Source organism: Lycium barbarum, chromosome 1 (genome assembly GCF_019175385.1).
Source record: "Lycium barbarum isolate Lr01 chromosome 1, ASM1917538v2, whole genome shotgun sequence".
In the NCBI taxonomy this organism is placed as follows: domain Eukaryota; kingdom Viridiplantae; phylum Streptophyta; class Magnoliopsida; order Solanales; family Solanaceae; genus Lycium; species Lycium barbarum.
The window spans coordinates 143,330,867-143,358,426 of NC_083337.1; the positions used below are offsets into that span (position 1 = coordinate 143,330,867).

The 27,560-nt window shown below is 33.4% G+C and overlaps 2 protein-coding genes and 1 long non-coding RNA gene across 3 annotated transcripts; 2 read left to right on the forward strand and 1 right to left on the reverse strand.

The window, feature by feature from the left end:
• Positions 1–9,953: 9,953 nt before the first annotated feature.
• Positions 9,954–16,732, forward strand: LOC132641228 (transcription factor VIP1-like). Its single transcript, XM_060358145.1, has 4 exons — positions 9,954–10,585; positions 12,667–12,799; positions 15,102–15,186; positions 16,257–16,732. Exons 1-4 carry the CDS (start codon positions 10,068–10,070, stop codon positions 16,496–16,498), a joined length of 978 nt encoding a protein of 325 aa, XP_060214128.1. The 5' UTR covers positions 9,954–10,067; the 3' UTR covers positions 16,499–16,732.
• Positions 16,733–21,649: 4,917 nt separating this feature from the next.
• Positions 21,650–22,609, forward strand: LOC132615396 (zinc finger protein ZAT3-like). Its single transcript, XM_060330002.1, has one exon. It carries the CDS (start codon positions 21,650–21,652, stop codon positions 22,607–22,609), a length of 960 nt encoding a protein of 319 aa, XP_060185985.1.
• A 1,103-nt stretch (positions 22,610–23,712) lies between these two features.
• On the reverse strand, positions 23,713–26,550 carry LOC132641238 (uncharacterized). Its single transcript, XR_009582762.1, has 2 exons — positions 26,376–26,550; positions 23,713–24,528 (listed from the first exon to the last, which is right to left on the reverse strand). It is a non-coding gene; the product is annotated as an uncharacterized LOC132641238 (long non-coding RNA).
• Between the last annotated feature and the right edge of the window lie 1,010 nt (positions 26,551–27,560).

Consider the following 27,560-nt stretch of genomic DNA (forward strand, 5'->3'; position numbering starts at 1 on the left):
CTCCAATAATATCCACAAAACCCAAGAGAGATCAAAGACCAAATAGCAAGAATCAAAGTATCCAAGTGTTGGAAGGCTCACTAGGGTTTGTAGAACTCAAGATTTTCTTTGGTGTTGAAGTTAGGGTTTCACAAGTGAATGATTTGGTTCAAAGCTTGCTTTGTGTGATTAAAGTGAGTTTCTATACTTTTTTCCATGTTATTAAGAGTTTCTAGTTATTGAATAACTTGATTGAGAGAAAGAAAGCAAAATAGGAAGTCCAAATGTGGGTTTGATGATGTTATGAGTAATAAATTGACTTGAGTTGTAATTGTTGGAGTAATTTGAGTATAATCTTGCTATGAATGGTAGTAATGATGTTGAGGACGTCTGGTACACGAGTGTATATAGAGTTGTATTGAAATTGTTGTTGTGTGTTTGTTATGAAAAGGAGTTTTGGGCGTGTAATGAAGTCTTTTAATGATGAAATTGATGATAATGGTTGTTTGGGAGCTGTTTTATGATATAATGGAAATCGATAAAACAGGGGAGATGTTGCCCAATTTTCGCTAGCTCATGAATTATTCTAGTTTGAACTTAATAGTGTCTTTAAGATTTAACCTTAGTATGAATGTAGATCTTGTGAACGTGGAAGGAGAACGTTAAACGATTAAGGAGACGTTAAGGTATGTTAAGGCTATTCCTTATTCATTTTGGCATGATCCTATGTTATGATCCAACAAGCAATTAAATGAGCTTCCATATTACTCTACTCTTAGAAGCACTAGGCGTATTTTAGTCTTTGATGTCCTTATACCCCGTATGATTATTCCTTTTGTTCATGGGTCTTGAGATTACTTATGTTGATGATGTCGGAGGTTATATGACCTTATGTCACTCCGAGAGAGTTCTATGTATACATTTCAGTTATGCATTGCATTCACATACATATGCATATTGACCCACGACCAGAAGACATTATATACACGTATATTATATATACATAGGGTATGGGAAAATGGATAGGCGTTATATACGCATTACCACCTGATCAGCTGGTGCACCTTGATGATGATATATGGATCGGGTCGTACGTTCCTCGGCACTATTATATGGGATATGGATCAGGCTGAACGTTTCTCACCACTATGACCTATATTTATATACATGAGCATGATTATCATTGAGAGCATGCATATTATGCTCCCACAGAGGCATTTTCAGTTATACAGATACTTGCTCATACAAATCGATGCAAACAGTCAGTTTAGCTTTGAGTTCCAGATTCCGTTCATGATTCTTATGCTTATACTTATGTTACTCTTATGCCTTACATACTCAGTACATTATCCGTACTGACTCCCCTATTGCTCGGGAGGCTGCGTTTATGCCGCAAGTTCAGGTAGACAGATAGGTGATCCAGCTCCGTAGGACCTCTATATCCAGCAGTGGTCAATGCACTCTATTTGATCCGGAGCTGCAGTTTATTTTAGTATGCCATTATTTTAAGATGTATATGCATATGGGTATGACGGGGCCCTATCCCGTACTTTCTACGGCTTGATATTCCATTAGAGGTCTGTAGATAGGTGTATGTGTATGTGAGATGATGTAGCCTTGTCGGCTCCTATTATTTTGTGTACTGAATATATAACAACCCAGTTGGCTTGCGCTGTTCTTTCAACTTGTATGTATGTATATGTACAGAGTTCATGATGTCACCCTTTCATGAGGCAGTATGAGATCAATTTTAGTCACTTATGGGCCCTTCTGTTTAGTATGGTTTAGATATGAATATAGATGTGTTTGGTCACTAGAGGTCATACACTCGTCACGACTTATCGGTTTGGATCGTGACATGCAACCCCCTGAACTTGTCCCTTTTTTCTATTTTAGCACCTTAGCTAAGAGTTGTTCTTATTGAACCCCTGAACTCGTCCTTCAGTGTGTCTATCAAACACAATCTGACTTACATAATGTTCTATCTTCAATGTAGCAACATGTTAATTTATATTCTAATTTAATTTTGTGTCATCTTTTAGCTAAGATTAGCAGCAACTAAGAAGGAAAAAAAGAGTAAACTCTTAATTAAACTGGCAGTGGAAGAGCAAAACCAACAGAAATTGATACATCCATAACCTAAAGAATAGCTTACCACACGTTTAAAATATTACTTCACCATCATTACCACAATTTTATTTTTGCTTCTAATAAAAATCAGATTTAGAAGATTTAATAGGAGCAACACTTAGTTGAGGTGCCAAAATGGAAAAAAGGGATAAGTTTAGGGGAATGCATATGAAGAAAATATGATATTTTCCTTATAGATAATAAACTAAATATTATATAATTAATATAGTAACTAGACTTAGAAGGAAACTAAATGTTCTAGAATATTCCTAACAAAAAAAAAGTAAATATTTCTGCCACTAATTAAATTATGAAGCGGAAGGAAAGTAAATTTTAACATAAATCACTCATAATATATATACATACATAAATAAAATAAAATAAAATAAAATATCGATAGAGCATAAATTTTCAATAAAGGAATGGCAATTGACTCCCATTAGGCAAGAACAACTCTCTTCTTGTTGACGGTACACTATTCTTTTGTTTTTTGGTCAACCAAATACTAGCATTTACTTAAACAACTCTCTTCTTGTTGATTGTACACTATTATTTTGTTTTTTGGTCAACCAAATACTAGCATTTACTTAAAGAAACTCGTACAGGAGAATCCATACACTTGTGTATAGGCGTATTACATGGAATTACAAAAGCGGCTACTAGAGCTAGTCCTATTACAAACTAAACGAAGATTAAGTATTATTGCTATTCAAACTACTTGTTTTTTTTTTGTTTTTTTTTTTTGGGGGTTGGGGGAAGGGTGGAGGGGGGTGGAGGGGTGTAGAGCTTCCGGAGGAAACTTAGGGGTCGTTTGGTAGAGGGTATAAGATAGGATATGTATTATTCCCTTTTCTCGTTGGTATAACTAATACTGGTACTAATAGATGTTGGGATAACTTTTCTAAATGACCATCTTGCCCCTTAACTTGTTTCATATATACGTATTACGTTGTTCCAAAAATTTCTTTTCTCATCTTCACTTCTCCCACCAGAGCTTTGGGCACTCAGCTATGGGAGATTGATACTCCAAGAAATCCAACATATTGATACTCCAAGAAATTCATCTGTGTAAGTTTGTCCTTTTATTTTCTTCTCCTTTTCTGTTATCATTAAAAAAAAACATTTACCATTCTACTTACAAATTGATAAGTTTTTGATATCACAAGAAATCTTCTCCCTTCGACTTCATGTTTTCCTCCTCTTTTTTTTTTTTTTTTTACTTTCTTCTTCTTGTATTTTTTTTTTTAATTTTGTATGTTTATTGATCATTGAATTAGCAGGTCTTATTGTTTAGTTTCTCTCAGGAGTAATACCATGCTAAATCTGAGTTCCTCTTAGATTTCTTCAGTTGTATTCCTCTTATCAGTACTAATGTGGAGAAATGGTTAAACTTTTTTGAAAATGAGAGGAAGATTCACATTTTGTAATCACTAAAGTTGGGGTTTGGATTTTTGTTGTACTGGTTTTGATTTTTTGAAGCTTCAAATTTTTTAATTTTATTTTTATGTTACTAATGGAGATTTAGCGGGATATTGGCATTTTTTACCTTCTTTTGGTGTAATGATTCAACTAGAACTATTGTGTTTATAGATGACTATACTATTTCTAATTGTCACCAATTATAAAAGAGGACTATATTGCGGTGAAAAACGTAACTCTTTTGTGAAATTTATTTGTTCTAGTGACTGATGGTGACAATAGTGAGTTTATTTGTACATGAGAATAAAACAAGAACTCAATTTTATATTATGTAATATCTATGTTTCAGTATATATACTCAGTTTATTAATGATTTTGTAATTTTTAAATTACAAATAGGAATCTATGGATCCTCAACAATTGTGTGATGTCAAATCCTTTATCATCCTTGAGGAGATTATGGTGCATTCATATGTTGTCTTTATTTGTCTTTTTATGGCTATTTACAACATAATTTTAAGAAGACAATCTAGAAATAGACGGGTCACTCGATATAGCACATGTGCTAGAATTTCTAAAATCATGTCTCATATAAATTCTACATTCGTGACAGTGATATTGTATGTATTGATAAGCTTAGGATGGATAGAAAGGCCTTTCACATTTTAGCTTCTTTAGCCACGAATATTGGAGGATTGACAGACACTAACAATATGTCAAGCACTAAAAAGCTAGCAATGTTCTTAAATATTTTGGCTCATCACGAGAAGAGCAGGTCTATCAAAGTTTATTATATTAGATCGGGTGGAGTGTAAGTCAAGCCTTTAATGAATGTCTAAGAGCAATTCTCAAACTAACTCCATTTTTACTTGTTAGTCCTAATCCAGTGGCTGAAGATGAGACTGATGATCGATGGAAATGATTTAAGGTAGGTAAATTTCAATATAACATTTGATTTACTATAGAAAGATTTAAAAAATTATCATGTAAGTATTTTGTTAATTTATTTTATAGGGTTGTCTAGGTGCATTGGATGGTACTTACATTCCCATTAGAGTTCGAACTATAGATAAGCCAAGATACATGACACATAAAGGAGATATTTGATCAGCTTTGGTCGAGATCATATTGAAGGAATGAGTAATCACACATCATCTTCTGACTAAGCATAAAAAAGGTCGAGCCGAGCAAAACCTCAGAGCTGAAGGTCATGGACACTAGAAGAAGAACACACTCTTATTGATGATTTAAAGGATTTGTGCGTCAAGGTTTGGAAAGCGGATAATGACACCTTTAGGCCCGGATACATGACGGAATTGGAGTTTTATTTAAACATAATCCATCCTAACTGTGGATTGAGATCTCAACCACATATTAATTCTAAAATAAAAAACACGGAAGAAGGATTTCGGGACTATAGCTTTATTAAAAAGTCGTAGTGATTTGGGCTTTCAATATGGTGAAGGAAGAATTATAGTTGATGATCCAAGCAAATGGGATGAGTTTGTTAAGGTAATGAAAATTTTATTTTCTGCTTATCGTATATGTTGTTAATAAAGTATCTTAACATGTGATTTCTATTGCATATGCCAAGAAAAAGAGAGATATGGCTTTAGTAGTTTGGCTCTTTACTATGCTTGTCCTCAAATTCTAAAGTCACTAACTTAACTAAAGGAAGTAATATTGTTTTATGTCAAGACTACTGCCTTAGCTCTATGTTAGGATTGTTAACTTCACTAACTTAACTAAAGGAAGTAATATTGTTTTATGTCAATACTATAATATCATGTCTATTCTTGGACTTATTCCTTTTGTTGCATTAATTTGTATGGTTTGTGGTATTAATTTGTATACTTATAAAGAACTTATGTTGATTGAATATTTTGCTTTATCCTATTTTATCATAGGATGATTCAAATGCTAGAGGAATGCAAAACAAGACATGGACATTGTTCGAAGATTGGGAAGAAATATTTGAAAAAAATAGAGCAACGGGAGAGTTTACAGAAGGGTCAGAAGATGCTTTTAAGGAAATTGTTAGGAGCCAAGGTCAAAGATTTTCTACTGACAGGAGATTAGGATTTCTTATTGAAGTTGATGATGAAGAAGATGCTAGACATGAACCTGATGTAGCCCCTGGAGAAGCCGAAAATGCTCATAGACCTAGTAGAGCTTCTCAAAGTGCAGATAAAGCTTCTGAAAGTGTAAATCCCGAACACCAACAAAACCAACAACAAGGTAAAAATACTAGAAGCTCATCTTCTAATGTCAATGATAAAGAGAAAAGCAAAAAAAGAAAAAGAACTGTTGAAGATGTTAACGAGACAACTTCAAGGTATTTAGTTGATGTTATCAAGAAATTTACGACAAATCACGGCAAAACAATGGGTGCTTTAATTGACATGTTTGGGGCGCGTGATGAATCTGAAATTCGTGGAAACGTTTTAGATATCCTTTCATCCCCTGCTTATCAAGAGTTGTATAGTCCAGATCAACAAATCAAAGCATCAATGGGGCTTACTTCTGATGTTAGAAAAATGGATTTGTTCTTACTAACGGGTGAACTTTAACGTCAAAACATTTTGTGGATGATTTGTCAATGACATGTTTCCAAGTATATGAATATGATTGTAAGGGCTGGCCATGGGTTGATGTTTTCGCTAAATTGACGACTTTCAAAAGGGTTAATGATTGTATCTGTTTTTGAAGCCTCAGCTCTATAAACTTGATATGTAGTCTGGAAGAGCATGAGGATGGAGATGTCAATGTTATATGTATGGATAGTTGTCAATGATAGGTTTCCAAGTACATAATATGATTGTACGAGCTGGCTATGGGTTGATAATTTTTGCTAAATTCACGATCTTCAAAAGGTTTAATGGTTGTATTATATTTTGATGCCTCTACTCTATAAACTTGATATGTGACGGAGAAGAGAATGAGGATGCAAATGTAAATATTATATATGAATGCTAATCATATATTTTGAACTTTTCTTATGGTATGGTATTTTGTGTATGTTTCTACAAATCTTAGTTTCAGTTTCTGCACTCATTTTTGTACAGTTTCTGCATCATTTTGCACAGTTTATGTATTTTTTGCATCATTTTTTCACAGTTTCTGCATTTTTTGCATTTTTCTGCACAATTTCTACATAATTTCTGCATCATTTTTGCACAGTTTCTGCATCAGTTTTGCACAATTTCTGCATCATTTTTGCACAGTTTCTACATTTTTTGGCTTCAGTTTTTGCATTTTTCTACACAGTTTCTACATCATTTTTGCACATTTTCTGCATCATTTTTGCACAGTTTCTGCAATTTTTTTGGCTTAAGTTTTTGCATTTTTCTGCACATTTTTTGCATTTTCTACATCATTTTGCACGGTTTTCTGCATTTTTGGCTTCAGTTTTTGCATTTTTTACATAATTTTTGCATTTTCTGCATCATTTTTGCACAGTTTTATGCACAATTCTTGCATTTCCAGCACCTAGTTTCAATTTCTGTTTTTTTGGTTTCTAGGCAACCAATTTACTAGCTTGAGTGACTAACCAAAGTTGTAAGAAAAAAAAAAAAGGAAACAAACTAGTGAGAGTTCACTATAATGGGTAATTTATAACCTATGCACCAAGTTGGATCTCTTGTATGTTTTTGCACTTATGCACAATAAGTCATTAGAATTTCAAGGTTAAAATTGGAAATGAAAACTTTAGCTAGATTTATCCAACTTCAAACCAAACACATGCTTTGAATTATACATGGTATATCCCATCTTTAATCCAATGAACCAAACAAAGGACTAGCTAAATAATCCAAGGATTATTTAGTCCCAGGCTATAATCCCAACATAAATTTATTCGTGTACCAAACGACCACTTAGAGTACACAATTGGCGAGGGCTAGAGCTACTACTATTGTAGTACTGCTAGCTGCTAGATGAGTTGCGAAAACGATTTTCAGAACTAGTATTAATATTACGAAGTATTGATATGCTACATCCTGTTGTAGAGGTTGTGCGAGAAAAGGTGGTGGCTCTTCAAAAAATAAAAGAATAAGAAATAGACGATGTTCCACCGAGCTCTATTCACTTAATTGGAGGCTTAGAGCTCTGATTAGCTACCCCCACCACTCCCCTGCGCCGCCCTGCCCCCAACACTCCAATTTTGGAGAATCTATAGTGTTTTCACATTTTTTTTAGCGTGATTCGAACCCTGGACCTACTGATCGTGAATGGAGCAACCCTCACTTGTCTAAAGCTTAGTAGTCTATTAGAGATTAAATTGATGGTAAAACGATATATATGAATTTTGTATATAGTTTGTCGGTTTAGTTCAATTTTGTTTTTCATTTATTAAAAATCAAACCAAAACAAATATTTGTCTTAATTTTTAAAATTTAAAATCAGACTAAACCAAACGCAAAAATGCGTGGATTTATTTAATCGATTTTTTTTTTCCGATTCTCGATTTGAATCGTTTTTCGTTTTCACCAAACAGTGAATATCAATCAAAGCTTGGTGGACGCTCCAATAAGCAATAATCTCTTGATGCTTTCTCTCTTACTGCTTTCTCTCTTACCATTACTTAGCATGTTTAACTTTACTTTAATCATATATATATTGTCAGTTGCAATTTTTCTTAATTAGTGAATTTTTATTGAATTTTAAATTTATTTTTAGGGGTTGTAAATGCATGAAAGGTATAAAAGTCAAGCAAAAATACAACGAATTAATTATTCATATTAGGAAAACTGTATCATTTAGGAATCATTTGGTTTACAATCCATAATTATGAGAAATTATACTATATAAGTTATTTATGTAGTAAATAATAATATCGTATAATTATTATATGATAAATAATAACACAAAATTTGTTTTGTGGTGAATAATATTTCTGGATTGTTATGAATCTCCTTCCTTTCCTATCCAAGAAAAGTGATTTACGTTGACAGTTAATGTTTTAACAGAATAAAAAATAGGGTCAATCCTACTTTATTCCATAACAGGGTTGGTCCCTCTTATATAATTTTTTCCGGTGAAATTTTCTTTTTTAAATAAAGATGCTTATAATTTTTCTTTTTAGAATTAAAATACGAAAATACATAACTCTTATTATTGTCATATTCACCTATTTCGTTGAAAATAATTTACTACTTTTAGGATATAACAACCTTTTGAAATAATCTGTTAATAAATTTCAAGTTATGTGACATTCGTTTTACTTGCACACGTATTAAACTTTTGGGTTCTAATTGCACAGCAACAGTCTACCTAATTTAGCTCTCTAAAATTAGCTGTGGGTCAGCTATGAATATTTTGTATAGTAGCAATTCCATCCGCTAAGATATATATCACAATAATTTCCACATAAATAGATTGTTTAAGCATATCTTCTTTATTTTCAAAAAGACTCAAATGAGCCAAGCAGATAATTTTGTTTTCTAAAAATAATCAGTCCAATTTTTATCCTATTTGAAACATTTTTCTAATTATATTTATATAAGCAATTCTTTGAGCATTATGGACGAATTGCTTGGTTAGATGAAATCAATGGGCACTTATTTGAGTGCTTATGTTTATGCAAATGTATAGAGAACTTAAATCTAATAAATAATAGTTATATATTTTTCGTATTTTAGTTCTAAGAAAAAAAAAACTTTATTCAGAAAATGAAAAGTCGAAAAGTCTCACTGGAAAATATTGTATAAGGGGGTTACAATTTCTATTCAACATGTGAAGAAGGTATTGTTTTTCAATCTTTAAATATTAAGGAGTAAAGTAAAACTGACTCTTAGCTTAAATTCATTAAAAATGAAGAAAACACAAGCTTAAGTTAATCAAGAAAAGTATCTAAAGAGAGTTCTTTTTTGCTTTGATTTTTTTATTTTTATTTTGGATGTTCAATAGAACAATGGATGAGGTGAATGAGAGAATTCATAGATTACCAAAGGCAATTTTAGAGGAGGAGTTAAAACTCAAAAATTTAATGCACATGCAGGTAAAACTTATCTTCTAAAAGAAGTACGTTATTTTTAACTGAATATATTTTCGTATTTTGATTCTACATTTTATTTTTAAAAAAAAGAGAATTCTCACTCAAAAATAAAGGAGTTATTGTTCTCATTTAATAGGTAGATAAATATCGATTTCCAAACCTTAAATGGTAGGGGAGTAAAAGTGAGGTTGAATCTAAAACATACCAGTGATAAATTTATTCCTTTTGTCCAATTTATGTGAAAGTATGAAAATTAAAGAATTTATACTTTTTTATGTGAATTTCAGAGATATTTTTCTAATGAAATATATTATTACTTTTAGTCAACAAAATAATAAATTTTAAAACTTTACCTGCCCGACCCCATTTTAGGGCAGCTTGTTGCTGACTTGCTGTAGCCTCTATATTCTTTCAACAAAACCCCCTCCCCCACCATGTGACCCTCTTGAAGAGTTCCTTATTCTTCTTTGTTGCTTCTACTCCCAATCCCTGGGTCCCACTCCCCCCACCCTTCATCGATTTACTATTTTCGGGTTCCTTTAAAATGGACCCTCAGTTCACCGGAAAGCCCATTCAGGCCCAATTCTATTCAACTCAGACCGACTTAGACCAGATGCAGGACACCCCTACACGTGGGTCCCGTCATCGTCGAGCCCAATCGGAAACCTTTTTCCGTTTCCCAGACTTCGATGACGACGACATGCTCTTAGACAACTTTAACATTCAACCCCCTTCTTCGCTTATACAGCCTTCCAATTCACCCGATTATTCTTCATCTACTGGGCCGGCTTTATCTGCTGGGCCGCCGTCGGATAACCCGGCCCATTACCGGAGTCTGTCTGTTGATGCTGATTTTTTTGATGGACTGGACTTTGGTGGTGGTGGTGCTGAGAAGAGGGTGATGAGTGGTTCTGGTGGGACACGTCATAGGCATAGTAATTCAATGGATGGCTCTTTTGATACGACGTCGTCGTTTGAGTCTGATTCGCTTTCGGTTAAGAAAGCTATGGCTCCTGATAGGCTTGCTGAGCTGTCACTTATTGATCCCAAGAGAGCTAAAAGGTTACCTTTTTTTTTTTTTTTAAGAAAATTTTGTTTTGTGTTTTTTAATATGTTTGCTAGGCGGTTAGACCAGTGGCGGTGTCACGATTTTAACTAAGGGGTTCAAAAATACGAAGAAGCCATGGGGTTCAATAATTACTATGTATACATAAAACTGTGTAATTTTTCGCCCAAGGGGATGAACCCCCTTGACCCTTACTGGCTCCGCCCCTGGTTTAGACATAAAAAATGTGAAATTTGGCTTCTTGAGCTGCCCCTGATTGATCCCAGGAGGGCAAAAAAGGTTACATTTTTAATTTTGTTTTGTGTTTTTAAATGGGTTTTTAGACATACAAATGTGAAATTTGGAAAAAGTAGTGTTTGGAAAAAAGTTAAAAAATTGGTATTTTTGGAAATTGGAGTTGTGTTTGGAAATGAATACAAATTGTAAAAATGTTTGGAGTGAAAAATGTGAAAACAGCTTGAATTCAACTTCAAGTTAAATTTCGGAAAATTGTAACACTTGTATGTCCAAACATGATTCCGGAATTAAATTCCGGGAAAAAAGTGAAAATTATTCATGGTCAAACAGGCCCTTAATAGACTATTAGTACAAATTCGGGGTGCAAGTTAATATATAATTTTTGTTTACGTATCATTTTGGGCAAGTGATTTATAGAGAAAAAAATGTATTTTGGAATCTTTTATTGGGTTTGTTAAATTGGTTTTGGACTGGGTTAGGTGAGGAAAGTAGATGGTAGTTGCAATTCTTTGTTTTAAGTCATTTGTTGTTTCCTTGGAGTGCTGAAATAGCATAATTTTAGCTGGCGATAACATATTTTAGTTTAACTTGGTAGGATGGATTCTTCAAGTGTAGATAAAATATTTACATATGGTCTAAAAAAATTACTCTCTTGGTCCCAAGAATAATGGTGGAGTTTGGAGTATACAAAGGTCAATGAAACTTTTTTTTTTTTTTTTTTTTTTTGTGAAATTACATAAAGTTACTACAAAACACAAAAATTTAAGTTTACACTATGAATTTTAAAACGTGCAAAACGGTTTGTAGTCAAAAGTAAAATATTAACTCCTCAAATGTAATACTGTCATTCTTTCTGGGGTTGAAGGAGCATTTAGAAGCAATTTTAGATTTGGAAAGAGATGCAAAGGACGGGACATGGGGAAGGGAGAAGAAACAAGTAAATTTAGAAACAATTCGGAAATGATGCAAGTTCCATGCTCTCTCGCTCAAGGAAATGTAAGGATATGAGTTGGGAGGGAGAGTGGGAAAGAATATGATGAACATTTTCCACAATTATCATGTTTTGAATAGCTGAAACGGCTTCCCATATATTTCTCACAGACAACCATGATGTCTTATCACTACCAGACAGGATTTATGCTAAACAACTGGCTAAACTAGTCATACTGTTATCATATCTCTTTTTCTTAAGGAGAGGGAAGAGGGATTAAAAAGGAGGATTTGAGACCTATTAATTAATAGAACAACACAAGAAGCATGAGGAAATGGAGAAGAATGAACCAAAGTCTTGAAGGAAGCACTGACTAGCTTGTTGCTTATGTTTGGTTAACTACTATACTGACTTGGATTTCTTTCTCATCTGCACATTAGGAAGGAAAAAGAAAAAGAAGTTACTTGCAGCCTAACTAGTAGCTCCTAAGTCAGGCTACTTTGTTGAGGAAGAGATGCTATTGCGCCTTCTATGGTGATACAACATGATATAGAGCCAAATAGAAGGAGGCTGTAGTATTTTTAAGCTGCTGAATGTTAAAGTGATGAGTAAATTGGGAAGCATCGTTGTCAACTTTTGGAATTTGAAAGTTTTGAGTAAATTGGGAAGCATCTTTGTCAACTTTTGGAATTTGAAAGTTTTCTTACAAAAGGACATAGTTGCATTGTTTCTTTTCTGGATCTCATGGCTTCCCAGCATTTATTCTTGGTCGTCTCATTTTTTTAAACCATAATAATATGCCCTTTTGCCTGGTCCAAAAAGAAAAACCTTTTGTTGGATGAGAACTATAGAACCGGACTGCAAGTTCTAGCTTTTAAATGGAGTTTTCATTTTCATGCAATTTTACAGGATTCTAGCAAACAGACAATCTGCTGCACGTTCTAAGGAGCGAAAAACTCGCTATACTGGTGAGCTAGAGAGGAAAGTGCAGACTCTGCAGACTGAAGCCACCACTCTATCTGCTCAGATCACAGTTCTACAGGTATGGAATTTTGCAGATATAAACATGCAATTATGAAATTCTGTTCTCTGAAGTAGCCTTACATGTTGAATAGCTTCTCATTTTTAGCAACATATTGTTAAATAATGTACGTATGCAGCAAAGTCACAGCATCACCAAGGGCCTCAGCTTTATTTGATGTCTAAACTAAGACATGATTGGTTCACTTCACTCGATGACCTTGATCTTGAATGTATATATTTGTAATTGAACACTCGGACAGGGTTTCTTTTTCTCCTTTCTCCATTTTCCTATATTTAAGAAAAAAGGTCATTTTACCTCGAGTTCATGGTCAATCAAATTACTGTCCAAAGGAACATTCCGAAACGAAAAGACTCTGGAGTTGCGTTGACGGAATTTCCAAAGCCTTCGTTAGTTGGCTAAGACTAGCTAGCAAAACATAGTCCAACTCATTTTTGTATGGACTCCGAAATTTACATATAGCTTCTGCAATCAAAAGATGAAGCAACTGATAAAGCAATATGATCAATAAAAATGACTTAATTTTCTTTTGTGGAGAGAAACAGGTACAGGACTTATTGCATAACTGATTTAACTGGTAGGTTGGACTCCCTTCCAGTTAAATTCTTGAATATGGAAAACAAGGAGACTTTTGTAAATGGGCTTGTTATACAACTTGCAAACCAAGATTGAAACCTTTTAGCCCCACTTATGACCGCAACCTTATCATATTTCTGGAGCTTTTGCATAATGTTTTACTTCAAGCGTATTTTCTGTTGATCAACTCTTCTATACAATTGGTACCTTATGTAAATGGTATTTTCAACATTTTTAGTTTGCTTGATAGCTCTTCTGTTGTGTTCTAATTTGTAACTACTGGTATCATTTATGAACGAAATTGCTATCGTGGTGTGACCTAGTGGTCAATGACGTGGGAGGAGAACTCTAAGGTCTCAGGTTCAAATCCGTGCGGATGCAAAAAAGATTAGGTGATTTCTTCCATTTGCCTAAGCCTTGGTAGGCAGAGTTACTACCTGTTAGTGGGAGGTAGTAGGTTCCCAGGGGAGCGTATGCTTGCCCGCACAACACTAGCAATTGCTGATCATTTTTTGAAAAATGTCCCACTGTTTCATTTAGATGTATGAATATACTATTGCTGTAGCATCTTAGGCTTATATTCACTTTATAAGATATCCAAGTAATTATGGATCAATTGCTTCTATCACATATGCACCTCAGCTCAAATTCAGATGATGTGAAAGAAGCTGTAAGAAGCTTTGTCTGTCATGCTACTCAAGTGTTAGTGGGAGCTCCAATCTTTTGCTGTACAAATATCTCCTTATGCCTAGTTCATTGCAATTTGAAATTTTGTGGGGTACTCCTTATCTGTTTGTGCAAACAGTTCCTCTGAAAAGCTAGTTACTTGCAATTCTGTCTTGGGAAGCGGATAACTTTTTTATGATTACCGCAAAAGGTTTTAGCCATACCTTTTCATTTTCACCCACTACTCTGTCTTGCAATCAGGTGTTTTTAAGTGGAAGCACATCTCAGTGGTGCTCAAAAGTGAAATTTCCTTGTTTAGGATAGTCATATTCCTCAGAATAGTTTTGGCATTAACATTTTTCCAATATCAGAGGAAGAAATTCCTGTTGCTGCTAGTACTAATACTGGTGGTACCGTGGTCAATACTAATCAGTGGAACCATCGCACTTGTTAACAATGCATCATTATGTTATTCTTTTACTTACTGTTTTCTTCTCTTGATGCAAGAATGGCGAGTATGTACTTAACTTTAAAGGCATCATGTATCTGTTACCTTTATCCAAAAAAAAAAAAAAAGGGCATCACGTATCTCTAGTTATTACAAGTAAAGCTTCAATTTTGACCTATTAATTGTCCGCATAGCACTTTGCCATCCTGCTTTCGTCCTGTTTTTCCTTTTTTTTTTTTTTTTTTGGGATGGGTTGAATAGCTTGATGTTACTTTTCAACCTTTGCTCTTATTTCTTTTCTGGACTAACATATAGTATGATACCTTTACATGATGCAGTTTTTTTTTTTTTTTTGGTAACTGATACAGATTTTTATTTGTGCACAAGGGCTATTGTTATTTGTTTATATAAATGTGTATTGGCTGGCACTATCAATATATTGCTGGAGGGAACATCCCCAAGATAATAACAATTGCCAACACATTGTTTGCTAAAACCAGTGAGGCAATTGTTTGCTAAAACCAGTGGTTCATTTCCACAAAGTAAAACATGTAGAATTTTGAACTGTCAATCTGTCGTCCTCATTTCGCGCAATTTTGGATGTTGATGCAGAGAGATACCTCTGGATTAACTGCTGAAAACAAAGAACTCAAATTTCGGTTGCAAGCTTTGGAACAACAAGCACATCTTCGAGATGGTATGTCTCTATTATAACTTGATATAAACTTTGCTCTTATAATCTGGCCATAAAGATACTTGTGCACATAAGAGTTTTAAGCTTAAGATAGTGAAGGGTGAAGTGTTTGGTGGGTCAAAGCATGAACAAAATCCTGTTAAAATCCTCCAAAAACGGAGCATTTTGAGAAACATTCTAATTATTTTTTCTGCAATCTCATTTTAAAGAGAAACAGGGGTTTTACTGTACCAGCAAATGAGATTGGTAAACCTAGTGCTGTTTTTAACAAATTTATATTACTGTCACTCTTGTGCTTTGCTATCTGTATCTTCTCCGTTCTGCTATTTGTCTTTACTTCTGTGTTTCACCATCACATCTCCCTTCATCCCTGATGCCATCATATTGAGTACACTTCTATCTCCAAATCTGTTGGCTTCGAGTGAGTTTTCATTTTCAACTCTCCTTAACAGTGTAGTTTCGGGGAAATCATTACTCTTCCCGTAAACAAGTCTTCTAAAAGAACCAGAAAATGTAATGTGTTTCTCTCTTTATCTCTCTCTCAAGCAGAACAGAACTGGAAAAGTTTAGATAAACTGAAATAAATTTTTGATTCAGTCAATTATTATAAAAATTTAAACCTCTATTATCAGCAGCACCTCTAGGATAAAGATCCTCTTTAAGGTGAAAGTATGTCAAAATTATTATTTAAGATTACAATAACGGGAAAATTACAGCCAAATGCCATTCAGCCATCTACTTTACAAAATTTATGTACATAGTGTATAGGTAGTATATAAAGTATATTAAATATACATATACTATACATACATACACAATATATACGTACCTATACAGCCGAAGTGTATAGGTATTGGTAAACTAGATGGCCGAAGGTACATTAACGTAAGTTTCCCATACTATAACATCATTGGCTTGCAAGGTTTTATGTTCTTCCCTTTTCTAAGGACTTGCCTACTCTAGTATTCTTCAGTGATATTATTTGTTTCTCCACTTTTTTGTCCAAGCTTTGCTTATATGATATGTGATAATAATAGAACTATAGTACTGATATATATGCGAATAAATTTCAGCACTAAATGAAACTTTGAGGGAAGAAGTGCAGCGGCTTAAGATTGAAGCAGGCCAAATTCCAGCTGCGCATGGAAATAGAGGAATGCGTTCTCATTTACCTCCCCAACCGCAGTCCTTCGTTCAATGTGGTAATCACCATGCACAACACCAGCAACAGCACATTCCGCATTCGACTGCTAGCACCCAAACTGTCCCGGGACAGTCTCAAAATAGCTTCTTCAACTTCAACGGCAGGGCATGAATGTCTCAAAGGTGAACTGGTCTGGTTGGTAATTTGGCAAGTGAGGGCCTTGTAAATATTGATATATGTAGATGTGTAGTTTGTTAAAGGGTATTGAACGAGTGTTGTTCAGCTCATTAGTTTGTAACTTATCAATATTTGCTATATCTTGTTGAACATCAAATATTTAAAATTATCAGAATGTATTCTTTCGATAATATCGTGGTATGATGATGTTGGAAGATTTCACAACTAGCACAGTAGCACGTTGTGTACCATATGTCTTGAAGTCGAAATTTCGTTTGATATTGCTACAATACGAATATATTGTTTAAAAATACTTTTGTGAGTACTATTTCACGTTGTATGCCTGATGAGAGAAATGAGTCTCGTGTAATCTTTCTGTAGACTATAATATGTTTCAATGTTCCTCTTAGGATAATGAATTTTCTGGGCACAAATTAAAATTGAAAAGAAAGGAAAGAATCAATCAGTTAGCGTGACAATAATTGGTCCTTTCCAATCTAGTTTTCTCCCTGGAAGAAGACCTATTGATAATTGGAGTCCGGAGTCAAAATGATTTATTTTTGCAGTCATTAGACCAAAATAGGGTGTCTTTTTTTTTATACCATAATGGATAATCAACGAAATGCCCAGCATTTACTGTTCATAGCCGCAACAATTTTTTTTTTTTTTTTTTTTTGCATTTCGTGACACAATCAACGAAATGTATGTTTTTTTTTTTTTTTAATTTCGTGAATAAAAACGAAAACTGATTTGTTTTGTTTTGTTTTTTTTCGCATTTCGTGACACAATCAACGAAATAGGTGTTTTTTTTTTTTTTTTGTATTTCGTGAATAAAAAAAGAAATAGGAAATTATAATTTTTTTTGGGGTGGTGAAGTTATATATATATGAATGAAATAAAAAAAATATATAATTTCCTATTTATATATATAAAAAAAATATAATTTCCTATTTATATATATAAAATATATATATATATATATATGAATGAAATAAAAAATATATATATATATATAATTTCCTATTTATATATATATATATATATGAAATATATATATATATATATATGAAATATATATATATGAATGAAATATATATATGAATGAAATATATATGTATGAAATATTTTCCTAATTCGTTGGTATATAAACGAAAAAAAAAAAATATATATATATATATATATATTCATCTTATTTCATTGCCAATGAAATAATAATAATAATAAAAAAAAAAAATATATATATATATATATATATATATATTCATCTTATTTCATTGGCATATGAATATATATATATATATATATATATATATATGAATGATTTTTTTTTTATATATATATATATTCATCTTATTTCATTGGTATATGAATGAAATAATAAACAATATATCTATATATATATATATATATATTTTAATTTCATTCATATACCAATGAAATAAGATGAATATATATATTTTTTTTCGTTTATATACCAATGAAATAGGAAAATATTTCATTCATATATATATATATATATAAATGAAAAAAAATATATATATATATATGAATGAAATAAAAATATATATTTTTATTAATATATATATATATATATATATATATATATATTAATAAAAATATATTAATAAAAATATATATTTTTATTTCATTCATATATATATATATATATATATATATATATATATATATATATATATATATATATATATATATATATATATATATATATATATATATTTTATTTCATTCATATACCAATGAAATAAGATGAATATATATATGTTTTTTTTCGTTTATATACCAACGAAATAGGAAAATATTTCATACATATATATTTCATTCATACATATATATATATATAGGAAATTATATATATATATATATATATTTTTTTTTATTTCATTCATATATATATTTTTTTTTATTTCATTCACATATATATATAACTTCACCCCAAAAAAAATTTATAATTTCCTATTTCTTTTTTTATTCACGAAATACAAAAAAAAAAAAAAACACCTATTTCGTTGATTGTGTCACGAAATGCGAAAAAAAACAAAACAAAACAAATCAGTTTTCATTTTTATTCACGAAATTAAAAAAAAAAAAAAACATACATTTCGTTGATTGTGTCACGAAATGCAAAAAAAAAAAAAAAAAAAACTGCTATTTCGTTAAGCAGTTCACGAACTGCAAACAAAAAAAAAAAAATTGTTGCGGCTATGAACAGTAAATGCTGGGCATTTCGTTGAATAATCAACGAAATGCCCATTATGGTATAAAAAAAAAAGACACCCTATTTTGGTCTAATGGCTGCAAAAATAAGCCATTTTGGCTCCGGACTCCTGATAGTTGTATCATTATCCGGAAATTATGAACCGTCTTCAACATTCCAAGAGTAAACGAGGGAGACTTAGAAAAAGCGTATGACAAGTTGGATTGGTCTTTTATTTATGACTTAGGCTGATTGCTTCTGGCCCTACTTTCTCTCATTTGTTTTATGCCGACGATCCAACATTTATGTCGCGAGCCTCTACCTTTTCTATTCAAACGATTAAGAAGTGTCTAGATATTTTTTGTGCTCTCTCTGGACAAACCCATTAATATTGCCAAGTCTTAAAGTTATTTTTTCAAATTGTTGCTCTACGAACGTAGTTCAGTTCAGTAGTTCACCACTGATTTATTTAATATTAACTCTACTAACAACTTTGGAAAATATTTGGGTTACCCTATCCTTAATCATTCTCCCAAACCAAGGGGTTTCCAATATATTATTGATCAAATGCATAGCAAACTTTTCGCTTGGAAAATTAATTTTCTCACTAGTGCTAGCAGGCTAGCTCTTATTAATGCTACCCTTAATACCATTCCTGGTTATGCTATGCAATATATTTTTCTGCCAAAAAAGACACATAAATTAATCGATAAGATCCAAAGAGATTTTCTTTGGGTTACAACAGTGGAACGTAGGAAATTACATTATCTTAACTGGTCCACTGTGACAAAATCTAAAGGAAAAGGGTGGTTTGGGAACAAGGAAGGCTGATCACAAGAATTTAGCTTTACTAACAAGTCTGGCTTGGAGATTGTTTACTAAACCAAACTCTATTTGGGCCAACTATTTAATCACTAAATATGCTCACAGCGTTAGTACTACTAATTGCTGCTTCATGTGGAAAAATGCTCTTAAAAGGTGGGAGCTTTGCTTCAAACGTATGTTTTGAAGGTTGGCAATGGTAATACTATTAATTTTTGGAACCATATTGGATTGGTAATAATGTAAAGTTCAGATCCTTACTTCAGGGCCGCCTTCATCTTAGTGACATGAATACCACCATTGCTCACTATAGAACTGACCATGCTTGGAATTGGAATAAATTCTCCTTTCTTATCCCTGACGAGATTAAGAGTTGTATGTTAGAGATGTTGATATATTGGATAATTCCCCCCGTAGAGATAATCCCCATTTGGGGTCTTAATTCCAATGGTATGTTCTCCACCTCTTCAGTATATAAACTTCTTCAAACTTCCAATGATCAGACTACTAATTTCTGTTGGATATGGAAACTCAAGACTTTAAACAAAATTAAATTCCGTTTATGGCAATGTCTTCGTGATCGGCTCCCTACAAACAAGTATCTCCACAGACTTAATATTATAAATGATGATTTTTGTCCTACTAGTACGGGGCAGATTGAAACTACTAATCATATTTTTGTTGACTGTCCTATAGCTAAGAAATTATGGTTGGATCTGGGAGTTCCTACTATGGATGCTATAGACCCTCACAAGCATTGGCTTTAAGTCATTCGAGATTCTAATACTCGTATGTCCAACCCCTTGCTTATTTGGGATATCCTATACCCTTTCGCACTTTGGCATTGGAAAAATAGGAATTATAATATTTTTCATCATACTACAAACCATGTACGTTATCAGGATGTCCTTAGGACCACGTTGGAGTTTACATATACTAACTTCATCCCCACTAAGAAGACTACCCGCAATCTTTATGTCAAGTGGTTTCCACCAGATATGGGATGTGCCAAACTCAATATAGACGGAGCCTTTACTAGTATCAATCAATATAGCAGATTAGGGGGTGTTCTACGAAGCTCTCAAGGCAGTTGGATCACGGGTTTCCTCACAAAAACTCAAGCACTAAATCATCTAGAGGTAGAATTAAAGGCCCTAGTATATGGCCTACAAACAGCTTACGACCACAAAATTGCTCCATTAAAAGTGAAAACTGATTCCACTGAGGTAATTCAGCTCCTACAATCTTCTTCCTCCCCCCTTGACAATTTAATTTTACAATGCAGGTTTTGGCTGAAGAAATTGGGGAATCCAGTAGTGCGCCACAACTTTCGTGAAGGAAATCAAGTAGAGCATTTGTTAGCCCAACTTGGACGTCAAGAAGTAGTTGCAGTGGATGATCCTATGTTTTTGTTAACTCCTCCATCTTTTGTTATGGAAACTATTAGTAATGATGTGTCTAGTCTTGGTGTTATTAGAAAAGTATCTACTAATGTGTGTAATAAGTTGGTTATGTTAGGGAACTTAAGTGTCATCCAATCTAATGTAATATCCGGCACCCGTAATTATAAATAAATAAAGTTCACTTTATCAAATAAATAAATAAATAAATAAATATCATTACTGGTCTTTCCTTAAAAAAAAGAGTTTGACTATATGCGGGGACTAAAAAGGCAAAACAACCTAGTCCCATTGAAAATATTTTTCCCTTTTTACATGTCCATTACTATTTTTTTTCTTAAATTTTTTTATCCATCTCCAATTAATTTAGGATTATGCACAGTCGAGGTATAACGTCGTGGCCCCACATGATTATGAGCAAAAGCAGTTAAACTTATCTGTTTATTGTGTTTGAAAATGTTTAGGTGACAGTGGGGGACGTGCTTATCCATTTTCAATTTGTGATTACCCGAATCAACTAGGTGCTTCCCTATTAATAAGGCTTCTCATCCTTGGAGAAAAAGTAAGGGTACAATTGGAATACCGTGGTTAAAAAAAATGGAACCGTTCCCTCTTCTTCTCTGACAGCACACAAGTAGTAACCGCTCCAAAATGTCTCCATAAAAGAAACCTATGCCTTCTATTCAACTTTTTCGGTCAATTCGAGATATGGAAAATCATCCTAGTACCAGTTCCCATTGTTATCATCAATCTCTTTCTATTTCAAACAACTTTCATCTTGATCATTGCCACCCTCAACTAGAACGTCATGAAGAAAAACCATCAAGATTACCCATCTTTGACTCTACTACACATGTCCCATCAGACGATACTATGAGGTTCAACCAACCCCACAATAATCTCAAAAGGAAAAGAAGTAGATTCTTGAAAATTGGTGGTAACTCCTTGAAAATTACAAGTCCCGCTTCTTCTTCTTTTTCTGGAGTTAGTAAGCCTAAAATTACCAAAAAACCGCCAGACCCAAGTGCTCCCAAGATTACTAGGCCATGTACTGAATGTGGTAAGAAGTTTTGGTCATGGAAGGCTCTATTTGGTCACATGCGTTGTCATCCTGAACGCCAATGGCGCGGCATTAACCCTCCTCCTAATTTCAGGCCCGGACACAATAATAATGTTGATTCTCCAAATTCAGGTTCAGAATTTATCCCTAGAAAAAAACACAAATCATCAATTTCTAGTGCAACTGTGACCGATGAAGACCACGAAGTTGCCGCCTGTTTGTTACTACTGGCCAATGGAACAAAACCTGATGACATTGTAAATAATGCTGAACCTGTTGACGATGTTGTGAGGGACAAGAACATTGTGGATATTGCTGCATCAGAGCCTTGTTCTTCTTCAGGTCGATTCGAGTGTTCGGGTTGCAAGAAGGTGTTTGGATCACACCAAGCTTTAGGTGGACACAGGGCTAGTCATAAAAATGTGAAGGGTTGTTTTGCATCAACATCAGTTTCAGGTTCAGGATTAACACAAGCTGTTAATACTAATTTGGATCTAAATTTTCCTCCTCCTATTACATTAATGTCAGGTGAAGATCAGTATGATTCTTCATCTTCCTATTCTTCTGCTTATTCAGGCTCTGCATTGGACTTAAGGTTGAGGCTATAAGGGCCATCAACACTATTAGTCGTATATAGGTGTATAGTTAATGCGATATTGCTAGTATATAATAGAAGCTGTCAGTGGTATTTTGTGCTGTAATTTGGAGATTGGCTAATTCATGGCTCCAAAATTACAATTGTGATGTACTCCAAAATATTGATACACGTTTGTGGTTGCTAGTGATAATAATACTAATTCCGTAAGTACTTATAACTTCTTAGGTGAACATTTGTAAGTTTACTTCTAGCTAATTCCTGGTGGTGTTTTTGTTGTGCATTTGGGTAAAATGATTCAGCTGAACACTTCAAATTGTTCGCACTGTTATTCCATTGTAGGAGTACTATTTACTATACTTATTGAGCTTAACTTTTATTCACTGTATAAAATTTATACGGTCACGTTGACGTGTTTCAACGTTGTTGGGTCAAACGTGGTGTAGCTTTGAATTACATTTTCTTGGAATCTAAATATTGTCACTGTATAACTTAACTTTTTTGTGTTTCTTTATGGCATAATTACTACTAAAAAAACAGAGATTTTCGATCAAAAATTTCGACCACACGAGGTTGAAAAAACCTTTATTTCGACCACACGCGTAGGTCGATAACAGCTTGGTCAAAAAAAAAATTCGACCACGTGTGGTCGAAATCACATTCTACCGAAATTAAGGGAAAAATTGTTTTCGACTACATGTGGTCGAAAAAATTATTTTTATATTAAATTATATTTAACTTTTTCGACTACGTGTGGTCGAAAACATTATTTATATTTAAATATAAAAAGAAAATAAAAATTCAATTTCGACCACATGTGGTCGAAATTGTAAATTGGGCCCAGAATTTCGACCACATGTGGTCGAAATCTGTCAAGAATCTTGCTAAATTTCGACCACATGTGGTCGAAATTGAATTTTTCTGGGTACATTTTCAACCTCATGTGGTCGAAATTGTGAAATATCTGGGCTAATTTTCGACCACCTGTGATCGAAAATCTGGAATATTTTTTCCAGCATTTGCCTGCTTTTGGCAGCCCACCTACCAATTTCCAAATAGTCAAATTCATCAACCAAAACAGCCATCCAATGCATCAACAATGCAACACAACAACCATAAACAATGTTCAAACACTTGAACACTTAAACATTGTCCATTCAAACACTTATAAACAATCAAATTCAACCTCAAAGTACTTAAAATTAAAACTACATTCAAACACTTAAACATCATAAACTACATTCAAACACTTAAACATCATAAACATCATTCAAACACTTAAACATCATAAACATCATTCAAACACTTAAACATTATAAACTTAAAAGTACTTCTAATTCGAACTAAAACTACATTCAAACCCTTAAAGATAATATACATATTCATTTAAACATATCCATCATAAACTATTAATTTGGGCTTGCATACCCAACATCCTAGCCTCCGAGGAATTAAGTGTTCTTGTTAGCTGAGCAACTTGATGCTTCATAGCTTCATACTCCTTAGGATCAACTGTGCCATCATCAGTAGCATCTATGCTTTCAAGGGCCGATGGGTATAAAGGTGGCATCCAGACCAATTTAATTTTGATCAAGAATGAAAATAATATAGCAGTGGCACTTCCTTCTTCTTGAATAGCAACAAAGTGCTCATCAATTTCCTCGGTAGTTTAACACTCTAAAGAAGAGATCTTCTTTCCTCACAACACCAACCTGCCAAAGAGACTGGAATTCCACAAGTAGCACGAATTTGAAGAGAAAGAAAAAGCTTCTCAACAATGGAACGGAAGGAGAATGGAAGCCTTAAACCACGTATGAGAACTCCCTTTCCTTTTACCTGAACAGTTTCCTCATAGGAAAAACCAGAGAACTTATCTCTTTTCTTCCTCAAAATTTCCATTGCCTCTCCCTGTTGAGATCCAGCACTCGTAATCTGCACCAAGGTTGATAATGTAATAAATAACATCATGAACAAGAGAAGACAGAAAAATTTCAACACTTCAGAAAAATCTCAAGACAGGACTCAAGAGCCCTTAGTGACCTCTCATAAACTAGAAATATAAGAGATTATGGGAGCAGGTCTACAGGAACTGGTCACCAACCCTTTACTGGTAATTACTGGAAAAAATGAGCCGGTACCACTTTTGGGTCTTACAAGGTGATCGTAATAAGCATTGAACAGCAAAGACAGAAACCATAATGTCTAGCATCTACGTTTCAATACATCCAGAAATAGTTTCATGTGCATGCTTTTTTTAAACTACATATCTTCTTAAATATAATGGGTGAAGGTGCCTATATGTTCATGTTCTCTCCTATCAAGGACTCACAAGACCGCATTTCCATCTCAAATTAGACTGGAATTCCACAAGCATCCAAAATGAAGTTCAACGTTATCTGGACAAAGAAAAATCTCATCTCAAGTAATATGAAGCAGAGCTCTCAAGTTCCAGTACCTAAAGCACAATTGTCAACATGCATTCAACTTACAAAATTTCTTTACTAGAGAGACACATTCATTTCACACTGAAAAAGGTGGTGATACTAGTGAGATATCACTAATTCCCTTGCAACGTTAAACAAAGTAAAATCATCCACTGAATTACAGGATTTTAGGACTGGAGCTTTCTTATGTCAGTTGAAATTGTCAGTGGGTTCAATAAACAATAGCAATCACTGGTTGGCTACACACTGTATACAGACAGTATAGCAATAAGTAAAAATCAGTGCTAGGATATGATTGTAGACAGTGGGACAAAAGGGCTAAGAGGCATTAGTGTCTAGTTTGAGGCTATGGTGTAAAAAAAAGAACAACCACTCGATCTTATGAAATTGAGAGACAAAAGGTGCTTTTGACTGATAAGGAAAGATGATGTCTTAAGGTTTCATGACTAGGCCTGTAAAGTATTTCCTTGTAGGAGAACATACGCAAATTATACTGATGCCCTTAGCAATACCCAAAATGAAAGAAACATCCCATTCTTGTGGCTTAATTCCTCAAATTACAAGCAGCCCTGATCTTTCATGAATCAAAGTTCTATATAAACCTCTTTAGCTGTTGAGAGAATTTGTGACAATGGAAACTTCATCAAATCTTTTCATAATTAGTTTCACAATTAGCCTTTAAAAATCTAAAAATTAGGAAGTCAAAAAAGTCTGTTTATTTGTGATAGAAGGGACAAATGGAATAATGGCTCTTCATCTACTTTTGCACAATTCCAGTTTTAATTTCCTTCGGTCAGGGCAACTTGGTAAGTGGAATATTCTTACCAGTGTTTTAAAGGGCAGTCCTAACTTAAATCTTGTATTTGCCTCTATTTTAAACAGCGATCAGTGCACAAGATTGCACTATTTTTTTATACAAGAACCATGACAAGAAAAACCAAAAAAAAAAAGTTATAAACTTTACCTCTACGAACGAAGAGTGTAAGATGAGAATCAAGATACTGAGGAATGAAAAGACTATTAGGTTCCATAGTAATAAAACCAATATGCATTGGACTTTGAAACATAGAAACAACACCACCAAATCCACCTCCTCACAACTGTCATAACTCCACCACCAAATCAATTTCAATATTTCATTCAATTTCAATTCAAAACCCTAAAAACATAACATGATATAAACCCTAGAACAACTACTGCGATTTAAAAAAAGGTTATCAAATCTACTAAATATAGAAGGTAATGCAACTAACAACATGGTATTGAAATACATGCTTGAGAACTAGTTCAATTTGGGGCTTGTGTTCATAAGATTGAAAAAGAAAAAAAAAATACCTGAGCTTGTCGAAAACGGCGATGGCGTCTGGTTGAGATTTTCGACTGCTGGTCGGAAACGGCGGTGGCGTGCGGGCGTTGAGCATATAAGGAGGTGGGGTGGTGGGCTGCGTAGAAAGGAGAGGGAGGAGGAATTAAGGAGAGAGAAAGAGAAGGAGAAAAATAAAAAGAAAGTGACCCGATGGGGTCTAAATCTGTTTGAATTTTCGACCACATGTGGTCGAAAATAATTAAGTCATATTTGACCAAATTTGACTTAATTATTTCGATCACTTGTAGTCGAAATTAGTTTTTTTTTAAATTAATTGTTTTATATTTATATAATTTAATTATGTATAAAATATTTTTTTCCCATTTATTATTTGTACAAAAATTAATTTCGACCACACATGGTCGAAATTCACTTTTCCAGTTAAAAAATAGACCCAGTGTGGTCGAAATCCTATAAAAAGTTTAATAAAAATTAAATTCTGCAAATTTCGACCACCTGTGGTCGATTTTTTTCCGACCAAAATTGTGGTCGAAATTTTTTGGTCGAAAATGCCCCTTTTCTTAGTAGTGAATTAGTGTGCTGGGTGATTTCATTTTTGTTTTCTACTCCCTCCGGATAAAAAAAAGGTGTCCACTTAGCCTTTTGTTCTTGGATCAAAAAAAGAGTCCACTTAACAAATCAAGAAAGAATTAACCTTGTTTTTTCATATTTGCCCCTATTAAGTGTTATATGATCAAATCCCAATGCCTATTTAATTAGGGGTAGTTTAGTCAAATTATCTATTTTGTATAGGAGTTAGTATTTTCTTAAGGGGTGTGCAAATGGCTAAGTGGACTTTTTTTTTTATCCGGAGGGAGTACCATTTTATATATAGGAGTACTAATTACTTCTATCCTCACTTTTTTTTTTTTAAGTTAAAGAGTCTGTTTTCCCTTTTCAATTTTCTGACTAGAAACATTTTAATTTATGAAGAAGGTTAGCTTATGTAAATGTAGTACTATCGTTATTGGCAGAAAGAACAGTGATTTTTGGAACTAAAATTTCCTTTCCGGTTTGGAGTGAATTGATGAAAAGTGATAGGTTACATTTTGATTTTAAACTTGAAATTGTATTTTAGATTGCGTTTATATTCAACTGCACGTTAGACTATATATATAGAGAAAGCTTTCATAATATTCTTCAACTTATGGGAT